The 19,648-nt window shown below is 37.5% G+C and overlaps 1 protein-coding gene across 3 annotated transcripts in view; it reads right to left on the minus strand.

The window, feature by feature from the left end:
• LOC308348453 (pregnancy zone protein-like) overlaps window positions 1-19,431 on the minus strand; it is a 51,820-nt gene extending 32,389 nt beyond the window's left edge. For all 3 annotated transcript variants that reach the window (XM_080812511.1, XM_080812510.1, XM_080812509.1), the window contains exons 1-13: window positions 19,292-19,431; window positions 16,918-17,101; window positions 16,026-16,179; window positions 15,814-15,866; window positions 15,271-15,291; window positions 14,642-14,810; window positions 13,327-13,411; window positions 11,106-11,229; window positions 9,048-9,162; window positions 7,394-7,503; window positions 5,301-5,462; window positions 4,453-4,680; window positions 2,805-2,868 (exon numbers count right to left, since the gene is read on the minus strand). In XM_080812511.1, the coding sequence (XP_080668637.1) occupies window positions 2,805-2,868; window positions 4,453-4,680; window positions 5,301-5,462; window positions 7,394-7,503; window positions 9,048-9,162; window positions 11,106-11,229; window positions 13,327-13,411; window positions 14,642-14,810; window positions 15,271-15,291; window positions 15,814-15,866; window positions 16,026-16,179; window positions 16,918-17,101; window positions 19,292-19,374 (1,552 nt within the window). In that variant the 5' untranslated portion in view covers window positions 19,375-19,431. The remainder of the gene's footprint in view (window positions 1-2,804; window positions 2,869-4,452; window positions 4,681-5,300; window positions 5,463-7,393; window positions 7,504-9,047; window positions 9,163-11,105; window positions 11,230-13,326; window positions 13,412-14,641; window positions 14,811-15,270; window positions 15,292-15,813; window positions 15,867-16,025; window positions 16,180-16,917; window positions 17,102-19,291) is intronic.
• Window positions 19,432-19,648: the final 217 nt, after the last annotated feature.

A 19,648-nucleotide genomic window follows, 5' to 3' on the forward strand; every position in this document is an offset into this window, starting at 1 on the left:
CTTTAACCCACTGAGCCACCCAGGCGCCCAGTAACGTAACATCTTGAGGGCATATTTTATTAATGTTTTTTATCCAGAAGTCTTAATATTGAGCTATATGAAAACAGGAAAATATATTATCTTCAAATTCAGTTTTCATGAAGGATAGTTCAAATATATAAACCTCAAATGAAGTTTAGCTATCACAAATTATAAACAAAGAGATATTCTATCCTTCATTTATGAATTCGTTTAAAAGTATTTATTATTATTTTTTTAAATTTCTTTTCAGGGTAACAGAATTCATTGTTTATGCACCACACCCAGTACTCCATGCAATACGTGCCCTCCATAATACTCACCACCTGGCTCCCTCAACCTCCCACCCTCCCTCCCCGCCCCTTCAAAACCCTCAGGTTGTAGTGTGTACCCAGTTTGGGCCAAGGACTAACAGAAAAAATGGGGTTTCAAAGACGAAAGACAAACACTTTTTAATCTTTGTAACATGTATTCTTCATTTTTCCTGGATATTCTGACCCATTTTGGGTAAATGAGGTTTTTGATCTCTCTAAATATGCTCTGTCAATAAAAAATTTTTATTTTATTTTTATTTTGTCTTAGCAAAATGATAGCTTGTCATATTCAAATGAATAGAAAAAAGGGAAGCTACTTATGAGATTTAGACTGGGGACATGTAACCAATAAATAGACCAAATGTACTCATCTTTTTGTAACAGACCCTTTTTTGAAAAGTTAATTATTCTTTCATCCAAGAGATGTAGATGATTCAAGAAAATCCAGAAGGAAAGTATGATCTAAGATATAGAAATGCTGTGAACCAACTTGACTTAAATGACATTTAGAACACACTTCACTTACGAGCAAAAGAATAGAAATGCTAACATTTACCAAGGTAGATCATCTTTGGGGCCATAAAATGTGTCTCGGTAAATTTATCTTTTTTAATTTTTAAAAGATGGTATTTATTTATTTATTTATTTATTTATTTGTTTAGAGCATGCCTGAACAGGGGAATTGGGGGAGAAAATCTTAAGCAGACTTCGTTCGCACTGAGTGTGGAGCTGACTTGGGGCTGGATCTGATGACCACGAGATCATGACCTGAGCTGAAATCAAGAGTCAGACACTTAACTGACTGAGCAACCCAGGCTCCCCAAGTCTCAGTAAATTTAAAAGAAATGATCATAATGGCATTAAATGAGAAATCAATAAGAAAAATTCTGGAAAAATCTCAATATTTAGAACCTAAATAACTTATTTATTTTATGAATCCCCCATAGGCCACAGTAGACATTCAAAAGGAAATTTGAAAAAAAATTTTTTTTTAAAGATTTTATTTATTTATTTGACACACAGAGAGAGAGAAATCACAAGTAAGCAGAGAGGCAGGCAGAAAGACAGGGGGAAGCAGGTTCCCTGCTGAGCAGAGATCCCAGGATGGGCCTCGATCCTAGGACCCTGAGATCATGACCTGAGCTGAAAGCAGAGGCTTAACCCACTGAGCCACCCTGAAAAGGTTTTGAACCAAGCATAAATGAAAATGCCGTGCAGATACTGGTAAGATGCAGAAAAAGCAGTATCTTGAAACCTAATGTTATTTTCCCAGCCCCTTTCAAAATTTCTTTGTCATCCTGGGAAGGATTATACCCAAGGCCCCACCAGTACCTAATTTAGATAATTGAGATGATGATATTTGGGCCTTTTGAGTCGATGAAACTTACAGGAGACTTTTGGACTTGAGTGAATGCTGTAAAAGATTGAGTCTTTTAGGGTTGTTGGAATGGGGTGAATGGATTTCGTATATGGGATGGATGTGACTCTTTGGGGCCAGAGGGCAGTTTGGATACATAGAGTAATGTCTCCAAAAGACAGCCTAATCTCAAAAACATCTATGTGTTATGTTATTAGTAAAAGGGACTTGGCAAATGTGAATACGTATTGTTAAGGACCTTGAGACGCGAAGATTATCCTGGGTTATCCAAGTGAGCCCAATGTAATCACAGAGATCTTTAAAGAGGGGGCAGCAGGGGAGCCTGGGTGGCTCAGTGGGTTAAGCCTCTGCCTTCAGCTCAGGTCATGATCTCAGGGTCCTGGGATTGAGCCCCGCATCTGGGCTTTCTGCTCAGTGGGGAGCCTGCTTCCGCCCCCCCTCTGCCCCCCTCTCTGCCTACTTGTGATCTCTCTGTCAAATAAATAAAAAAAAAATCTTTAAAGAGGGGGCAGCAATGCAAGAGAGAGTTTGAAGATAATGTACTTCTGGCATTGAAGACAGAAACCGAGGAAAGCAGGAGGCCCTTAGGCAAGGAAACAGAAATTTAATTCCTTAGAGCTCCAGAAAGCATGCAGTCCTACCGACACCCTGATATTAGCCTAGGGAGACGTCTGACCAAAGACATAAGCTGATAAATTTGCGAGGTTTTAAGCCAGAAAGTGGGTGGCAATCTAATACAGCAACAATAGGAAACAAATGCAAAGACCTACACAGTAAGATTTTTCTTTGGTGATTTTCTGTGCTTTCAAATTATTGTATGTGTTTTATAAAATGAATATATTTTACTTCAGGAATAAAATTTAAAATATAGAAATGCTATAAAATGAAGAAAGAATACTAAATGGACCAAAATGAACCTAGTATGCTATCTTTTTATATTAGCTTCCTCATCTTTGGTTGATGGAAGAAGGTTGGTGACCATCTCCAGAAAATGTACATGTAAAATATAAGATGTAAAAATAACTCCATCTTGCAACAATGTTCAGGATTGAGTATATCAGAGAAAAAATCCCGGAAACCCTGGAAGTACTTACTGCCTCCTTGTTCAATGGACAACACATGGGTTCCCGATTGAGAGATGATTCCTCTTGCTTTGATCTGAGGAGAGAAATATATCCTTTATCATTTTAAAGGGCACGCACATGTTAAGCTTACGTAAGCATATTTAAAAGAGATAAGAAAATTGGGGCGCCTGGGTGGCTCAGTGGGTTAAAGCCTCTGCCTTTGGCTTGGGTCATGATCTCGGGGTCCTGGGGTCAAGCCCCGCATCGGGCTCTCTGCTCAGCGGGAAGCCTGCTTCCTCCTCTCTCTCTGCCTGTCTCTCTGCCTACTTGTGATCTCTGTCTGTCAAGTAAATAAATAAAATCTTAAAAAAAAAATAAAAGAGATAAGGAAATTATCTCACTACGCCAACCCTGAAGTTTCCAATACTCAAGTTCTCTTTCAGTATTTTCCTATATGTGTAGTTATACACCATAAGTAACAGGTATATAAGTTTTGCAATGTTTTAGTATTTTACTTAATGTTTGCTATTTATCTTGAATATTAATACTTCAAGTTTACATGTTCTTTCAACAAATAATTTAGACATACACAAAGCAATATGCATAAAATATATGTTGGTATTCTATATCGTTAAAAAACTAAATGTATGATACTCTCTATGTGCCAGGCATTGAACAAAATAATTTGGTTTTCAGATTTCATTTAATGTGCACAATATTCCCATGAAATAGATTTAAATCCCATCCCTAGTATTCAGGGAAGATGATTGACATTTGTCTGTACAAACAAGATTATATAAATTGCCCAGGATCACAGAACTAGGAAGAAATAAAACTAAGATTCTTATAGTCAATTTTTTAATACTTTTTCATAGAATTTTTAAAAAATATTATTTATAGTTAATGTTCCTAAATAGAATTTCCTACACGTATATTTTGCTTCTTAAAATGACTCACTTGAATAACTACCAATTTTAGATCTTATTTTTAGTCTTGGGACACAAATAAGTTTATTGCTCTCAAAAGCACTATACGAACTTATAATATGCCTGTCAATGTCCTTTCCCCCTGCAATTGCACTAGTCATGAACTTTGTAGACTATTTAGAAGCTTTATATGTGTGAAATGCTATTGCTTTATTGTTTTTTATTTCCAATTCCCCAGTTATTGTCAAAATTGAGTATTTTCCAGAAGTAATTTTTTTTTTTTGAAGTAGGCTCCTAAAAATCTGGGTGTGGTGCATAAACAATGACTCTTGAAACACTGAAAAAAAAAAAAAAAAGTAGGCTCCTTGTGCAATGCAAGCCCAGCATGAGGCTTGAACTTGGTAACCGTGAGATCAAGACCTGAGCTGAGACCAGTTGCAGTTTAGACGCTTAACCACCAACTAATCCAATCAGATGTCCCAAAGTTTATAATCTTTATTTCCTGTTGATTAAGTTCCTGATTTTTCCTCTCATTCAATAATTTTCCATGGGAACTCATAAAAACTAAATGTTTCTGTAGAGAACAGAGCATAAATAAGAAATGAAAGCATTAATAATTTTATTAGGAAGCAACTTTTCTTCAAGAAAGAAAGGGTTTATTCTGATATCTTACAAAAGCATTACTTAGATAGGAATTCAATCATTTTGGGGTTTACACATTTAGGAAGAGCTACAGTGGTTTCCATTCTTACCAAATAATAGAAGGTTAATTCTTTTTCATCCTTCAGAATCTGTCCGTTCAGGATGTAGTGTGCCCGCATATTCTGGATTTGTCCACAGTTCATGGTACCAGCGAAAAGTTCAAGGTGAACAAAACTCTTGCTCGGGGAGAAAATATGCTTTACAGTGTGCTGTGCTTCTGTATGAACTTCTTCAAGCCACCAGTTATCAAAACAGCGGTTACTTTGTTTGTAAGTGACCTGGTAGAAAGAATAAAGGTCTTAAAAAGGCTATTGGTTAATGTACATTATGAATACATTCGTCACTCTGAAATGTCGTTTACTGAAGATTTTACGTGAACCATGCTTATTTGGTTCCATCATAATCTGCTTTCCCAAATAAAGCATAATCTGTGAGTGACTTTTCCTTAAGTTTATTTAAGGTTGTTTTATACCATTTTGGTAGATCATATTCACTCACAGTCAAGATCAATTATTTTCCTTAATACCCTTATGCCTATAAACTACATAAAGATACTTAAATTTTTTACAGAAAACAAAAAATGGTGGTACGCCAAAGAAACCAAACAAAATCTAATCTGTAATAAAATTGTAAAAATATTAAATTTTACAAGGGAATATCAAGATGATCTAATATGTGTTTTCTGAAACTAGACCATGCCACAAATGGAGTCTATCTAAAGCCAAACTTTTTGGGCAAATAATGTTTTCTTATAATTTAGGTCTCCGAATTGCTTAATTTCTATTTTACTCTTTATTGCCATTTCTTTTCTCCCTAGAATTTACATGCTCCCCATGTATCCTTAAATTATGTGACCTCAGCAATCTCTCTGTAGTCCTGGATGCCCCTTCCCACTTACCCTAACTGTAAAAAGAGAAGATGGGAAGTTGGTGGTATCAATGGAAATGTTCACCAGACCGTGCTCATTTGTGGTAAGGCTGGAATGGTACCCGGTTATATCCACACTGACGCTTACAGTTTTATTGGGGATTGGTTGATCCTTCTCATCAACAAGAAGAACCTAGAAGTGTGGAAATGATAGCTGATGTTACATAGCAATGGCGTCTTACCCTTTCATTTGTGTTCACCTCTTGACCTCGTGGCTGCTATCATTTCCTGAAGATCTTAGAATCAATCTGTAAATAAGATTTGCTTTCTGGGCTCTAAACTACTTTTCTTTTTGACATTCCTATATAAGTATTCTGTGAGCACAAAACAATTGAGTATATCCCAAAAATGGACTGAGGATATCAACCTTCCCTATTTTCTTCATCCCCAGTGTTCTGTCTCAGTATATGGTGATTTTATCCATCCCATAGATTATGCAGAAATATCAAGGGCCTTTTAAAAAATCATTTTCTCTCTTTCACTGATGAATGATAACCCAAGGCCAATTGCTGTCTCTTACTCTGTTAAACACATTTCATTGATTTCTATACCAGTTAAACCTGTTTCAGGTGAAATAAAATGAGATCACTTATCAAGAGGTTTACAAAGGAGCTGGGAGGCCATTAAGGAGATGGGCTTTCTGACATCCTCACCGGAGGACCCATGAACTTTTGAACTGGGCCCAACTCACAGAAACACCTGCAACCTGCCGCAGAAGCTTTTACTTGGTGGTAGCCTTAGCAACCAATTATAGTCCTTTGAGATTAGTTTTCTGCCAACAGCACCAATCAAAGTTCCTTATGAATAACGTGTCCAAGAATTCTCTTTTGTCTTCAAGAACCCTTGTTATTTGTTCTTGGGGACAGCGGGCCACTGTTTGAACTGCTGCCCAAATCCATGTTTTCTGCATTGCAAGTCTGAGGCCCCAAATAAAGGCTTTGTTTTCATCTTAGCTCCACCTCTTTTCTCAGCTGACAAAACACAGTGTTTTTTCCCTACCTGATTCCCAATAGCTTTTTATTTAATCTTACACAGTTCACCCTCTTGCTGCTTCAGGCTTACTTCAAACCATTCTCTCTACAGCCTGAGTTAAACTGATCATGTTATTCTCCTTAAATTCTTCAGTAACTTCTCAGTCCAAAATTCTGAACTTAATCTAAAAGGCCCTCAAGATCTGCTCTGGCTTACCTATAGCTATCCAGCCAATCCAGTTAGCTCTGTCTTCTACCTCAGTCAGTCACACTCTTAGTTCTCTGCTCTTTAAAGGCTGTTTAACACCTACGGCCCAGGCTATTCTCGCCTCTTTCTTAAATTTCTGGCCAAGTCATATTCATCTTTAAGTCCTCAGTTTTCTCACGTTCTTCTTTTGATCCAAAAATGGCCCTGCCCCAACATATGTATACATTTATTAATCTCTTGCCTATTGGATGCAAAATGCTGCAATAAATGAAGTAAATAGAAAATTCATAATGTCATCAACTGTGAAATACTTAGGCATGTCCCAGTTGACAAAGAGATTTTGCCTAACATCTGCCAATTGCTTATCAACTGCCAATCGCCTATCAACTCTAAATTCAAAGCTTAGTTACTAAAAAAAGGAAATTTAAAATGGCTAGAAACCTAGATCTCTTATACAACAGAAAACTGAGAGTTTACTAAGTTGGATATCAGTCTGGAAACTTATCAATATTTACCAATATTGAGCTTTGAAGCTAAGAAAAACTTTTAAAAATTATCAATATAAAAAATCATCTAGATGAGAAAGTATCTGTAAAAAAATATGTTACAAAATCATTGTTTATAAAGAGGCAATCAAAAAATACGCAGCCAAACTACACAGGAAAAATGTATTACAGAGCTGTGTCAGGAAGTAAACTCATAAAAGCCTGCTTTGTCTTTCTGGATGTGATGGTATTTGCCCTTTAAGTTTGTCATTGGCTATAATTTCTTTCCTCATTCTAAATAAATATTTTTATGATCAATTGTACTTTTGTGGAATAAAATTTGTTTTCTTAAAGTTCCCCAAATTACAGAAATTGTAATTCTATTGAGAAATTATTTTACCTGCCCAAAAAAAGGGAGCCCATGCCTATAATGTATATCCACTTTTGTAAATTTCAATTTGCTTAAAGTATTTGTGATTTCACACGATCCATGCCCAGTGAACTCCAACTCTGAAAAAGAAATAAGTGAAGTTGAATTGTCGTTTAGATTCAACTCGCATCCCACACCCACCCCAGCCTCACTTCATCCTGGCAAAGTACTATCCCTATTCTATTTCTTATCCTTTCCAGAATTTTTCATACCTAGCAAATACAATCAACTTGACATTAGCCTCACTTTCATACAAAAGTTATTATACCTAATTCCCCAATTCCTCTGGTTTCACAAGTATCTTACTGGTTCTGTCTATGTTCTTAGGTTCTTCCCATTTCTTCCATGAGCTTGCTCCATTTTCGTTTCTGTCTTTCTCAGAAACTCCCCTCTCCCTATGACTTTTTGCATACAACATGAGTTTTCACATTGGCTTCGAAATATACTTAAATGTCTATCACAAACGACTTCCCCAGCAAGACCCTTCTTTTCACTGTATGACTGACTCTTCCCGTATAGACAACACCTGGTGTCTTTCCATTCAGTGAAGTGTAATCTGTGTTTTGGCTTCATCATCTAAAGCTTTACTGTTCATCTCTATGACTTCTAATTTTATTATAGCTGGTTTATTTGACGCTATGTCCTAAACAACTATGTAGTTGTTTCTGCCCTTGGGTCTCTCCTTGTCTGTCTCTAGTCCCTATTTGGCAATGTTAAGTGATTTCACGTTCAGAATAAATGCACTTACTTTTAGGAGGATATAGATACGATGGGAATTGTTCCAGATTTACATTTCTGGTCTTGATTTTGCTCTGGTTTTCCTTAATATTATTTTTAAAGCAGAATGAGTCAACTTCTATCTGGATATTCCAGATTGCAATTGATTATCTTTGACACATTCTCATCATAATACTTCCTTCTCCTCTACTTCTAATATTGGTTAATGGCGTTTCCATTTCCCAGGTCCCAGATTCGTAATCTTTGGAACAATTTTGAACAGTAATCTGATGTATCACATTGTAACCTCTTAAAATCGCTTCATCTAACCTGTCCTCTTTATGTCTGCTGGAATTATAGTTTCAAAAATCAGTTTATTTAGAACATCTCCTTGAATCTATCTGCCGATATCCAAGGTTTTTCATAATAAAGTCTATTTTTTGTAGCACATGATTTACTTTTTTACACACCTTAGCTCCAACTTACATTTTCAGATTCCTCTGAGACCAAACACATTTGCTTTACGTGAATCATGTGTTCTCAGTCCATCGTGAGCTTTCAAAATTTTAGCCATTCTACATAAATCAGCTCCTGTGGTACTTTATAAACTTTCTTTGTCTCTATAGAATTCATTCTCTCTCTTTGTGCTCATTTGGACTTTAGTTTTTCCATTGCTCATGGAAATTTTGTTATGGTTATAAATATATACATACAAGCATATATACATATACACATATGCATACATCTATGTAATTTCTTTTTAGATTTCTAGATCCTTGATAGGAAGAACTGTGTTATTTTATAGTCCCCAGAAACTACAAAATGTTTCACATGGAATGGGTGTTTGATAAATGCTTAACATATTGGTGAATTAGTGAATTAATAAATATTTCGAAATAACATGAACCTGTTCCGTCTTCTTTGACTTTGGCTTCCACTTGTATGCTCATGTCATACCCCTTCTGTCTCAGCTGGAATACTTTCGTCTTCACAAGTTGTGTGAAACAGCCTTCACTGTCTGCCTGAAGAGAAAGAAAGAGAGTTCCTGGGCTTTCTGGTTTGATGTCAAAAAAGTCATTTATCAACCTGTGAATGTTTTTCGTTGGCCAAAGGAAATTTTACAAAGTTCTGACCATCTTGTAGGTGCTGATCTTTTCCCAAACCAAAAGTGGCATCAAATTCCTTCCCAGGCCAAAAATGACATCAGATGTCTTCATTAACTGTTGAGTTACTCATTGCCAACCTCCCCCTTCCTCCTTCTCTTCTGAAAGTCTATCCTGTTTCTGCCAAATTAAACTAACTAGTTTCCAAATGTGCCATCGCGTACTCTCTCTGCATACATAGTTCCTCAGAGAACATTCTTTTTCTTCCATTCTTATCATGGCCAACAGTTACTGCTCTTCTAAACACAGGTCAGACACAACACCTCCTCTGTGATCACCTTCATCTACACATCAGTGAAGGATTACATTTTCTTAACTGTATTTCTCTATGCCTAGGACATTAATAAAAACATATATATTCTTTGAATAGATGAATCATTATAGTCATAAGATTTCCAAACTAAACTTTGGGAACCACATCTTAGGAAAGATTTGTTTTCTTTTTTTTTTTTTACTTATTTACATGAAAATATGTATTGTGTAATAAGCTTAAGCATATTTAATATACTTATATTTACTTATAATTTACTTAATCATATTTTAATTTATTCATTTGAAAATAAAAATTAATTCCTGTGTCCTTGATATATTAGAGTTTTGGCAATGTAATTTCTCTCATGTTTATCTTTCTTATTGATGTTTATTTTGACATTCATCATCATATTCGTCACCCTTGCCTTTTATTCATTTGCTCTCTGCAGGTTTTTTGTTTGTTTGTTTGTTTTAAGAGAAAGAGGGCAGGCAGGCAGGAGTCTGGGAGGAGAGGTGAGGAGGGTTGGGAAAGAGGCAGAGGAGAGGGAGAGAGAATCTTATGCAGGCTCCACACCCAGCACGGAGCCCAAAGTGGGGCTCGATTCCACCACCCCAAGATCATGACCCAAGCTGAAAGCAGGAGTTGGGTGCTTAACTGACTGAGCCACCCAGGCGACCCTCTCTGAAGCTTTGGTCACTTTCTTTTCCATACCCTTACAGTGCCCACTCACTGTCACTTCCTGGGTTTTTATGTTATCTTTTTATTCTTCCATATGAAGTTTAGATTCCATAGCAAGTCATTTGATTCATCCACTAACCAAAAAAAAATTTTTTTTTAAAGTAAGCTCTTCACCCAGTAGAGGTCTGGAGCTCATGAACCTGTATTCAAGAGTCATAGGCTCTACTATCTGAGCCAGTCAGCCACCCCCTCTCACTAACCAAATTCTTAACATCTGTCATATTCTTTTTCTATTATCTGTTTGATAAAGGCCAACTTTGGATACTTTCATATTATTTTATGCCTTTATACCTGGCATGCTGATTGCTCTCAGAAGGAAGTTACAAAACTGGCCAAATAAATACCACTATAAATTCATGAACCCAGCTCTCCAGTGGGCTCCAAACATTACCAGGTGATCTTACAATGTTTCCCTTACTCCACACTACTTTCTGTTATACTGTTTTCACCATGCAATATTATATTCTTTGGTATGATATTCTTTATTGCATTATAATTCATGAGAAAACAAGATCTGGTGTTAGTGTCTGGGGAGAATGGTTTCCACATACCTGTTGACTGAATTCTTTTTTTTTTTAATATAACTTTTTATTTTTTTATTAACATATAATGTATTATTAGCCCCAGGGGTACAGGTCTGTGAATCACCAGGTTTACACACTTCCTAGCACATACCTTCCCCAATGTCCATAACCCCACCACCCTCTCCCTACCCCTCTCCTCCCGGCAACCCTCAGTTTGTTTTGTGAGATTAAGAGTTTTTTATGGTTTGTCTCCCTCCCAATCCCATCTTGTTTCATTTATCACATACCTGTTGACTGAATTCTTCACAGATACTTTGTGAATGTCTTCCATGGCAAGTCGAATGGTATCCTGAGTATTTTCTACATACATTAATTGTCACCAGACCAGAGACGGGCTTTCCATATGTGTATCTATAACAGTAAAGCGGTTATACAAAAGGATATTTGATATAAACAACTCCTAATTTTTTCACATGATTTTATCCATTCATATATCCATCTTGTTCATATGACAATTATATTTCCTTACATACCATTTGTACGTGAGAAAGCACTTATTCTGAAACTAGGTCTTAATTATCTAAGTGGACCTACATCAACAACTCTAAGAGAAAATACTAACTGAATCTTCTTTGAAACACCTCTAAAGGGAAAATTAACAAAGTAGTATTTCTCAGACCTTTCCTCCCTCTCAGTTGAGCTTTTACTAAAGACTATCTTATTTTCTTCTTTCCCCGCCATCAGATGATTTAGGTTATAATTCCAACTTTGACAACACCTAAGTTGTTTTAGGGAAAAATTTAAGGAGATATAGACAGGGTATTTCTAAATCTTCCCTAATTCACATGTACTTTCAGAGGATAAATGAGAACTTAAATGGGAACTTAAATATTCAAAAACACTACTTACATATCATTTAACTTATCTGTTATAAATGAAGCCTATCATAATGACTTAGTCTGATTCTGCCAAATCTAATGGAAGGATATGCTATGGTATGGTCTGAGTGTTTGCATCCCTCCCAAATGTGTATGTGGATATCCTAAACCCCAAGGATGATAGTGTTAGGGGATGAGGTCTTTGACAGGTGCACAGATAGTGAGGGTGGAGCCTTCATGAATGTGGTTGGTGCCTTTATAAAAGAGGCTCCTTTTATGTCCTCTTATGGCCCCTTCTGTCCTAAGAGGACATGCCAAGAGGGCACCAGCTATGAACCAGAGAGAACCTTCACCAGAACGTGACCCTGCTGGCACCTTGAACTTGGATGTCTCAGCCTCTAGAACTAAGAGTAATAAATTTCTGTTGTTTATAAACTACCCATTCTGTGGTATTTTGTCATAGCAGGCTGAGTGAAGTAAGACATGATGGGAATCCAAACTTTGTCCGTTGTTTCTCAGAGTATGCTTAATGGACCACCTACATTGAGATTACTTGATGTATGTATGGAGATTCGGAGTCCTGAATCCTTCCTCAGATTTATGATGGAATCTTTAGATGTGGGGTCAAGGAATCTACATTTTAACCAGTCACCTCCATAGATTCTGATGTTCACCAAAGTTTGAGATCTATTATTTGGTCCAAACTGTGAGGTAGATGAGTTTTGGCTTCAATGACCCTGATCGTCCCCTTTTTAAGGTTTCTCCCCCCTAATTTCTAGGAGGACTGATAGAGCAATTAAGTCACTTACTGTATCTCACTTTGTTGAATATTATCTTTAAGTGTCACTCAAAGGGCTCTCCCTTCTGAGGGAAAAATCTAAAGCCTCAAAAGTGGTAAGAAAGATGAAAATATGATCCTCACACTGTTTTCAAAAGCAAGAGGTAAGGTGTCCTCAGTGCATATGGAGAATATTCTACTGAACTAAAAAGCAATCAGGGAAATAAGTATGACACGTCTTTTAAATTCTACATTATGTATCTATATATCTATTTAAGAAGATCTGCTTCATTTTTTCCCCCTAATTTTCCATAGTTTATGAAATTGGGAGCAATAAAAAAATGGGGATCATAGGATACAGAATAACACAGAAGTTATGAACATGAGCATGAGCTTGAGCTGGATGTCCTGTGTTCAGTTTGGCACAATGTTTGGCATGTACAATGTTTCCTGAAACTAGATTTTCCTTTTTTTAATTGCAGAGGCAATTGTAGGGTAGTGGTGAAGAGTTGAGGGTCTGGAGCCAGACTGCTGGAGTTAAATTCTAGTCTCCCATTTACTTGAACAAGTTTTCTATCCCCCATGTGTTATAGTTTCCTCATTTGCAAACTAAGGATAACTATCCCCATCGCACAAGGCACTTAAAACATTTTCTGGCACACTTTAGGTGTTCAGTAAATGCTTTTGTTTGTAGTAGTAGGAATGTCCTATGCTGCCACCCCTGCTCTCTAGCTGGAGCTAGTGTGTTGGAGAGAAAGTCATTCTCTAATTAAAATACTTTGAAGTCTGATAACAATTAATTGCAATGAACATAGAGTAGGAGATAAAAATGGATGAAAAAATGTAACTCACAGGCCACAGGCAGATACCGTAAATTCTTCATCTAGAAAACCGATAGTCTTGGGCATTTTCACTTGGACCTCGAACTTGGGCAAAACTGTCGTCAACAGAAGGAAGAAAGAGGTGAAGGTGGGTGGGCAGGATATCTTGTGAGTATTTGGAATGATTTTATTACAGAACCTTATAACATCGAATCACATGAACTGATTTCAACTATATTAAGAAGCTGCAGGGTCTCTACTGACCACAGAAACGTGATTATGATCATGCGTATTTGTACCATGTTTATTTTGTTACGCTGGTACTACATTTCCTAGAATCCCCTTTGAACTTGGTTGAAAGCAGCATCGTTCGTCTCTAAAGATCATCATGATTAGTTCGATGTGGTGGCAGGTACAGAGAAGTGAGGAAATTCCCATTTGTCCTTATTCTTTCCCTCTGTGTCCAGTTCTTCCCAACTGCTTGTCCTGCTGACTAAAAGAGGCCCCAGACCCACCCCCAGACGCTTGATTACAGAAATAGAGAAGTGGTAGATACGAAGAACAGATACATCCAGTCTTCCATAGATTCTTCTGTCGGTTTCCCTTGGTGGTCCATGTTGGGATCGGAAGGTACCCCGGAAGGTGCTACTTTATTCCTCCCCACCCATGGTTCAGGAGAACTGGTTGGTAATTTCCTATGACCTAGCTCCCCCTCCTGGACCCTTACTTTCCCATCCTCTCTCACAGTTGTGTAAGGCTCGCTGTTCCTGTAATATATCCCTGTTCTATAATCCTCATAGCAGTTCAGGTGAATTCGGGGAATGATGTTTTTGTGAGCAGTCTCTTCATCCATGGCCTGAAATACTTCATTTTCATGAGAAAATCCACATGGCTGATAACTAATAAGATGGCTTCAATGTCTGACCATTTTGATTAGAGTAGTCTAGGTGTAGATCATAGACAGCCAGGAGGTATAAGATACAGATCAACAGATGCGTGCAGATATTTGTTGCGTTGGTTAACAATTTTGGTTTGAATAAGGTAATGGACCTATTAAAATCTCTCTTACCTCTTACTGGCTCTGTGATTTTGGTAAATTACTAACTGTTCTAGTATTGATGTACTCACTTGTAAAATAGAGACCATAGAGTATCTGCCTCAGATGGTTGATACAAGGATTAAATAAGATAGGACATGAAAGATTCTTAGTGAATATTTGGATAAATTAAAAAAAATTTGCTAATTTCCAACTATTATCTGTTATATTTTTGCCTATACCTATGTGTCAAAACTCTTAAACTCTTAAGTAATGTCGTAACTGTCTTGGAGAAAGGCAGAATTCTTACCATATTCATTGACTTCAAAGGGGTGCTCTATTTTTGCCCCTGACTCCCTCTGAAGCTTGACCTTATAAGCACCCAGAGTGGGCTCCACTGAGAGTGGGAAGGACAGCTGGCTGAGGCCTCCTTGCAGTCTGAGACTTTGCCATTGGAAAATTCGGTTCCTCTTGGGATTCTATAGATAAAAATACTATGAGTTCATAGAAACAACTGAAATACATAATCTGAGTAGAGGAAAAGCTTTTTAGGGAGGGCACATGGGGAGTTGGGTAAGAGATTGTTGTTAAGTTGACATCAAAGGTACTGAGCCAAGTTTTCTAGGAATTCCACACTGAGCAAAGGGCAGCAAGTTTACCAGCTCTGAGATATTCCAGATCACAATACCTCTTTTTGAAATTATGCCTATCCAATTTGGTCAGAAATATTGGAAGGGTCATGAACTTGTATTGTCTCAGGGGATTTTTTTCCCTTCATTTTCATCTTTTCCACTCTCCAAAGGATTGAAGATAGACAGGGAAAATTGTTTAGTTTTGCTGAAGTGCTAGTGGGGAGGGAAGAGAGGGGTGGCAAGGGGCAATGGGACATAACCTGTAGTAAGTTTTCATCCCAACTGAGATACATAAGATATTACCTACCTCAATATAAACCACTGGGAACTGGAACAAAAAAAAACATAGTATGAGTGTGGGATAGAAGTCAGAACAAGAAAGCCATTTCATCAGCTTTGATACGTTATCCAGATGAGAGGAAGTGAGTCTGTATATTTCTTGTCCAAACAAGGAAATGTGCCCCAGTTCGGTTTACATGTTTAGTTTGGGACATACAGCTCTTGAGAAGTCATGACGTTACCTTCGTGAAATATTGTACAATTGAGGAACATTATGCTAAGGTAAAAAGGTCCAACTAAATTTATTTTGCAGATGAAATTTATCTCTGAGAAAGTCTCCATTTCTCTAAGGGAGAAATCAAGTGCACTTACTTTCTTTTGTTCAATAAAAAGTACTGGGATCTTTAAAAGGATAATTTCAACTGAATATTTTATTTCCATAATACAGTTGGTGAACTATTATCCAGCAGTGGTACTCTTAGGAGATCCTATTGGTCTCAGGTTCTCCAAAAAAATGGGCTTGACATTTATTCCCATTTCCCCCAGCCTCATCCACTATAATGAGACTTACCGTGTCATTCAAAGGGCGAAAATTGACATCCACAGAGACAATGCGGAATCTCACTGAAACATAGAGATTTTCCTCATGAGACCATCGAGTGGGAATCGGGGGTAAATAACACAGATAACCACATGCCTGGATTTTCATGACTGCAAAACAAGGTAATAGGGAACCACACACCTGCCCCGTAAAGTGGCCCTTGCTGATTTGGTTCCTGATACCTGTTTGTCCTGGTTTGTAGATGGGTTTGTCTGTTTGGACAAAGACGAGGCTGTTTAGTTTCGTGATGTACACTGTCTTCCTTTTTATGAACTGCTGGGTTGGCCCCTTCACCTCCACAGTAATCAACCCTGAGGAAATCAGTACATCTGGAGGCTGTAAGGTAGAAAAGAGCTGAAAAATCTGTGCAGACCCACTTCTGAAAGTCTCAGCCTTTATGACTTTCTTATTCCTCTGGTCAGTTCCAGAGAACAAGTGAGGAATAAATCGAAAATCATGTCCCTGGGTTTATAGATTCTTAGGTTTAATGTAACATGACAGTAACACTTGGTTGATTTACAGGGAAAATGTCACTGCAATGAAAGGAACTAGTTCTTCAAATAGTCATGGGGGTGAAGGAAATAACATGCTCTCATGTCCACAGCAATATGATGGCATTAAAATGATTATCAAATGTTATTTTCCAATGGTCAACATCAACATTATGTGTTATGTCATTGGTAATAAACCAGTATCATTTAACTATTTAATTCCTTATGTAATAAAAGGTTACAAGGACAAGACATTAACCAATGACCACTTGTGAGATCTTAAGTAAGTCACTTAAATTTATGACTTTTAGTGTTTTTATGGGTAATGGCATGAAGTTTATTTCCCTCACAAGTTTAAGAGCAAATGAAATCTTTCCTATCACTACTATTATGTTTTGCATATCACACTGGAATTGTTTGTAAGTATTATGAAAGTATATTCAGTAGAATCTAATTTGAAAGTCACTTTGTACTTCTCAGTGTTTTCATTATGCTTTTTTATTGTCAGGGGTCAGGACTCAAGGCATCAGCTAATATGCTCTTCCTCTAACGAGCTTCTGTATCCCTTAGGAGTCATACTGACAGTGAACGGGCTGCAGTAGAAGGAGTTCTTCTCTGTCACCACATCTGCAAGGAGGGTTCTGGTCTGCATTCTATACTCCAGAATTATGTTGAGTGTCACCGTCTCATTCAGGTTATTAAGCATGACACAAGCTTTCTCGGGAACCCCAGCATACAGCTGTGATGGGACCAGCACCAGATACTGCCTGTGGAGAAGAGGCGTCTGGATCAATCATGGAGAAGTTAAAAAGACACCATTATTGTGGCTGTATTCTAGATCATCTTTTCTGTAATCACCAATCCTAGAACAGAGCCAGATTTCAGCAAGAAGGTAGAGGAATGTATTCTTCAAAGGCCAATCCTAAAGACCTTAGAAACCTCAGAAAACCTCCATCCAGTTAAACATTAATATGCTTCTGTTGTGCTGTGGAGATATTCACCCTCACAATATTTGTAAAACTATTCATAAGCTATGGATAAGCAATCTAGGAGTCATTTTGTATTTTGGATAGAAATTATTTTCAGGGGCGCCTGGGTGGCTCAGTCAGTGAAGTGTCTGCCTTCGGCTCAGGTCAGATCTTGTGGTCCTGAGATAAAGCTCCACATTGGGCTCCCTGTTCAGCCCAGTCTGCTTCTCCCTTTCTCTCTGCCCTGCCCCTTTGCTCATGCTCTCTCTCTCTCTCTCTCAAATAAGATCGTTTTAAAAAAAGAAGTCATATTCAAATTTAGAAATGGGATACCATTCAACTTTAACAAAAGGAAATCTTGTCATTTGCAACAACATGGAGATGGGCTTTGATATCATTATTAATGAAATATGCCAGAGAAAGATAATATTGCATGCTGTCACTTATATGTGGAATCTTTAAAAAAAAAAAAGACAAATTCGTAGAAACAGAGAACAGAACGGTGGCTGCCAGGACCTGGGATGGAGGGGTGTTGAAGGAAATATGGAAAGGTTGGTAAAAGGGTACAAACTTTCAGTTATGATAAGATGAATGAAGTCTGGGGATATAATGTAAGACATGGTGACTATAATTGACAACTCTGCATTGTATAAATGAAATTTGCTGGAAGTAGCATTTAAACGTTCTTAGAGAAATAAAAGTAGAGTAAATATGCACGAGATGGATGTGTTAATTCACCCAATGGGAGGATTCCTTCCATATATGTGTATATGAAATCATTTTGTGGTACAGTTGAAATATTTTGTAATTTTATTTGTCAATTATATATATCTATAAAGCGGAAAAAACTTTTTTTTTTTTTTTTTTTTTTTAGCAACAACAAAATGTGATTAACCCATTGATTATCATGAAAACATTAAGAATCTGCCTCCCGGTGGTCTTGGGTTTCATGTGGGTGATATGAATGTCCTTATTCCAGGACACTGAAGTGATAACAATTAATAGGTACGGAGGAATTGAATTGCTTTGTGGTATTTTTCCAGCTCTTTTCTCTCTTACACTCTCTGATGTTGGAAGATAAGCCAAGCTAGGCAAGGCTAATCACCAAATATATTACCATGTCCACCCAGAAGAAAATTCCACTTTCCTGCTGTTCTTTGCCTATCCTTTGCAACCACTCAAATGTGCTGTATTTGCAGTGCTCTGGTTTGCCCAGGCCTGTCTCTCCTTCTGAAGTGTCCTCATCTATCTAGGTACATCCTATTTACTTCATAGGACTTATCTCAAGAACAGCTTTCTCTCTGCACACTTGGGTGATACCCCTTCTCTTATATCAATTAAAGGTTCCAGGAGGAGGGAGGTTTTCTCTGTGGGCATTCTCACAAAATCCTGCAATGCTTGCTTCTGGTTTTGCATTGTATGCCTCTCTCTGTGCACTATCTCCTCCTATTTTCTATACTGTGAGGTATTGAAGGCAGAGCCCACATTTTGTTAATCTGTATATTCCCAAGATCTAATGCCAGCCTCTACAGGTTTGCTGATGAATTGAGTGATCTGACACACAAAGCTTGGCTTGTGTGAAAGTCATGCATCCGTCCTGGTGATCCATGACTGGGGGAAAATATGGCCACTGAGCCATTTCACAGTGGACGAGACACAGCAGCCCTTTTCACGAGACAATTATAAAAATATGCTTTTTTGCCCCTTTTTGGTGGGAATTTCATATGATTATTAAATGAATGTTGTATAATTCTATATTCTTATTTGGTGAATGTTTCATAAATGTTACCGCCCTATGTCTCTGTGTTTTCTAGAACTGGAGTATGCCCCTTTCCACATGAGCCATACCAAGTTACTGACCTTTCCAAACCCCTTCAACGGCCGATAACTTCACAGGAAATCAGAAAATAAGTAAGTGAGACATATCAAGAAGCAGATAACACAATGAGAAAGAGAAGGGCGGTAGAATTTTCTGGAAATGTTGCTTACGGTTTTGAAGCAGTGGAAGCGTCTCTGGGAAGGAGCAGGAGAAATAGAATCAAGACTGGATTGGGCAGTTGATTTCCCCTCATGGTGGGGAGAGAAAGAGGAAATAATAAGAAGCTGAGTCCCCGATTCCTTGAACTCTGTTCTTGTAATCTCCGGTTTTTATTTTGCCTGATGGGCAGTGAAAGTAAACTGCTAACCATTTATTTTTGTAACATATTAACTACTTCCAGTATAAAGAAATCAATTCCAGATTATTTCTACAACCATCAGTGTTCTTTAATCCACTTTCTCAGATTTTCTAAGTCTTTGAAAAATAGGACTTTTAGGCTACACTGGCTCTGATTATTAATCAGCACC

The sequence above is a fragment of the Martes martes genome, assembly GCF_963455335.1.
Source record: "Martes martes genome assembly, chromosome: 8".
NCBI classification, from domain to species: domain Eukaryota; kingdom Metazoa; phylum Chordata; class Mammalia; order Carnivora; family Mustelidae; genus Martes; species Martes martes.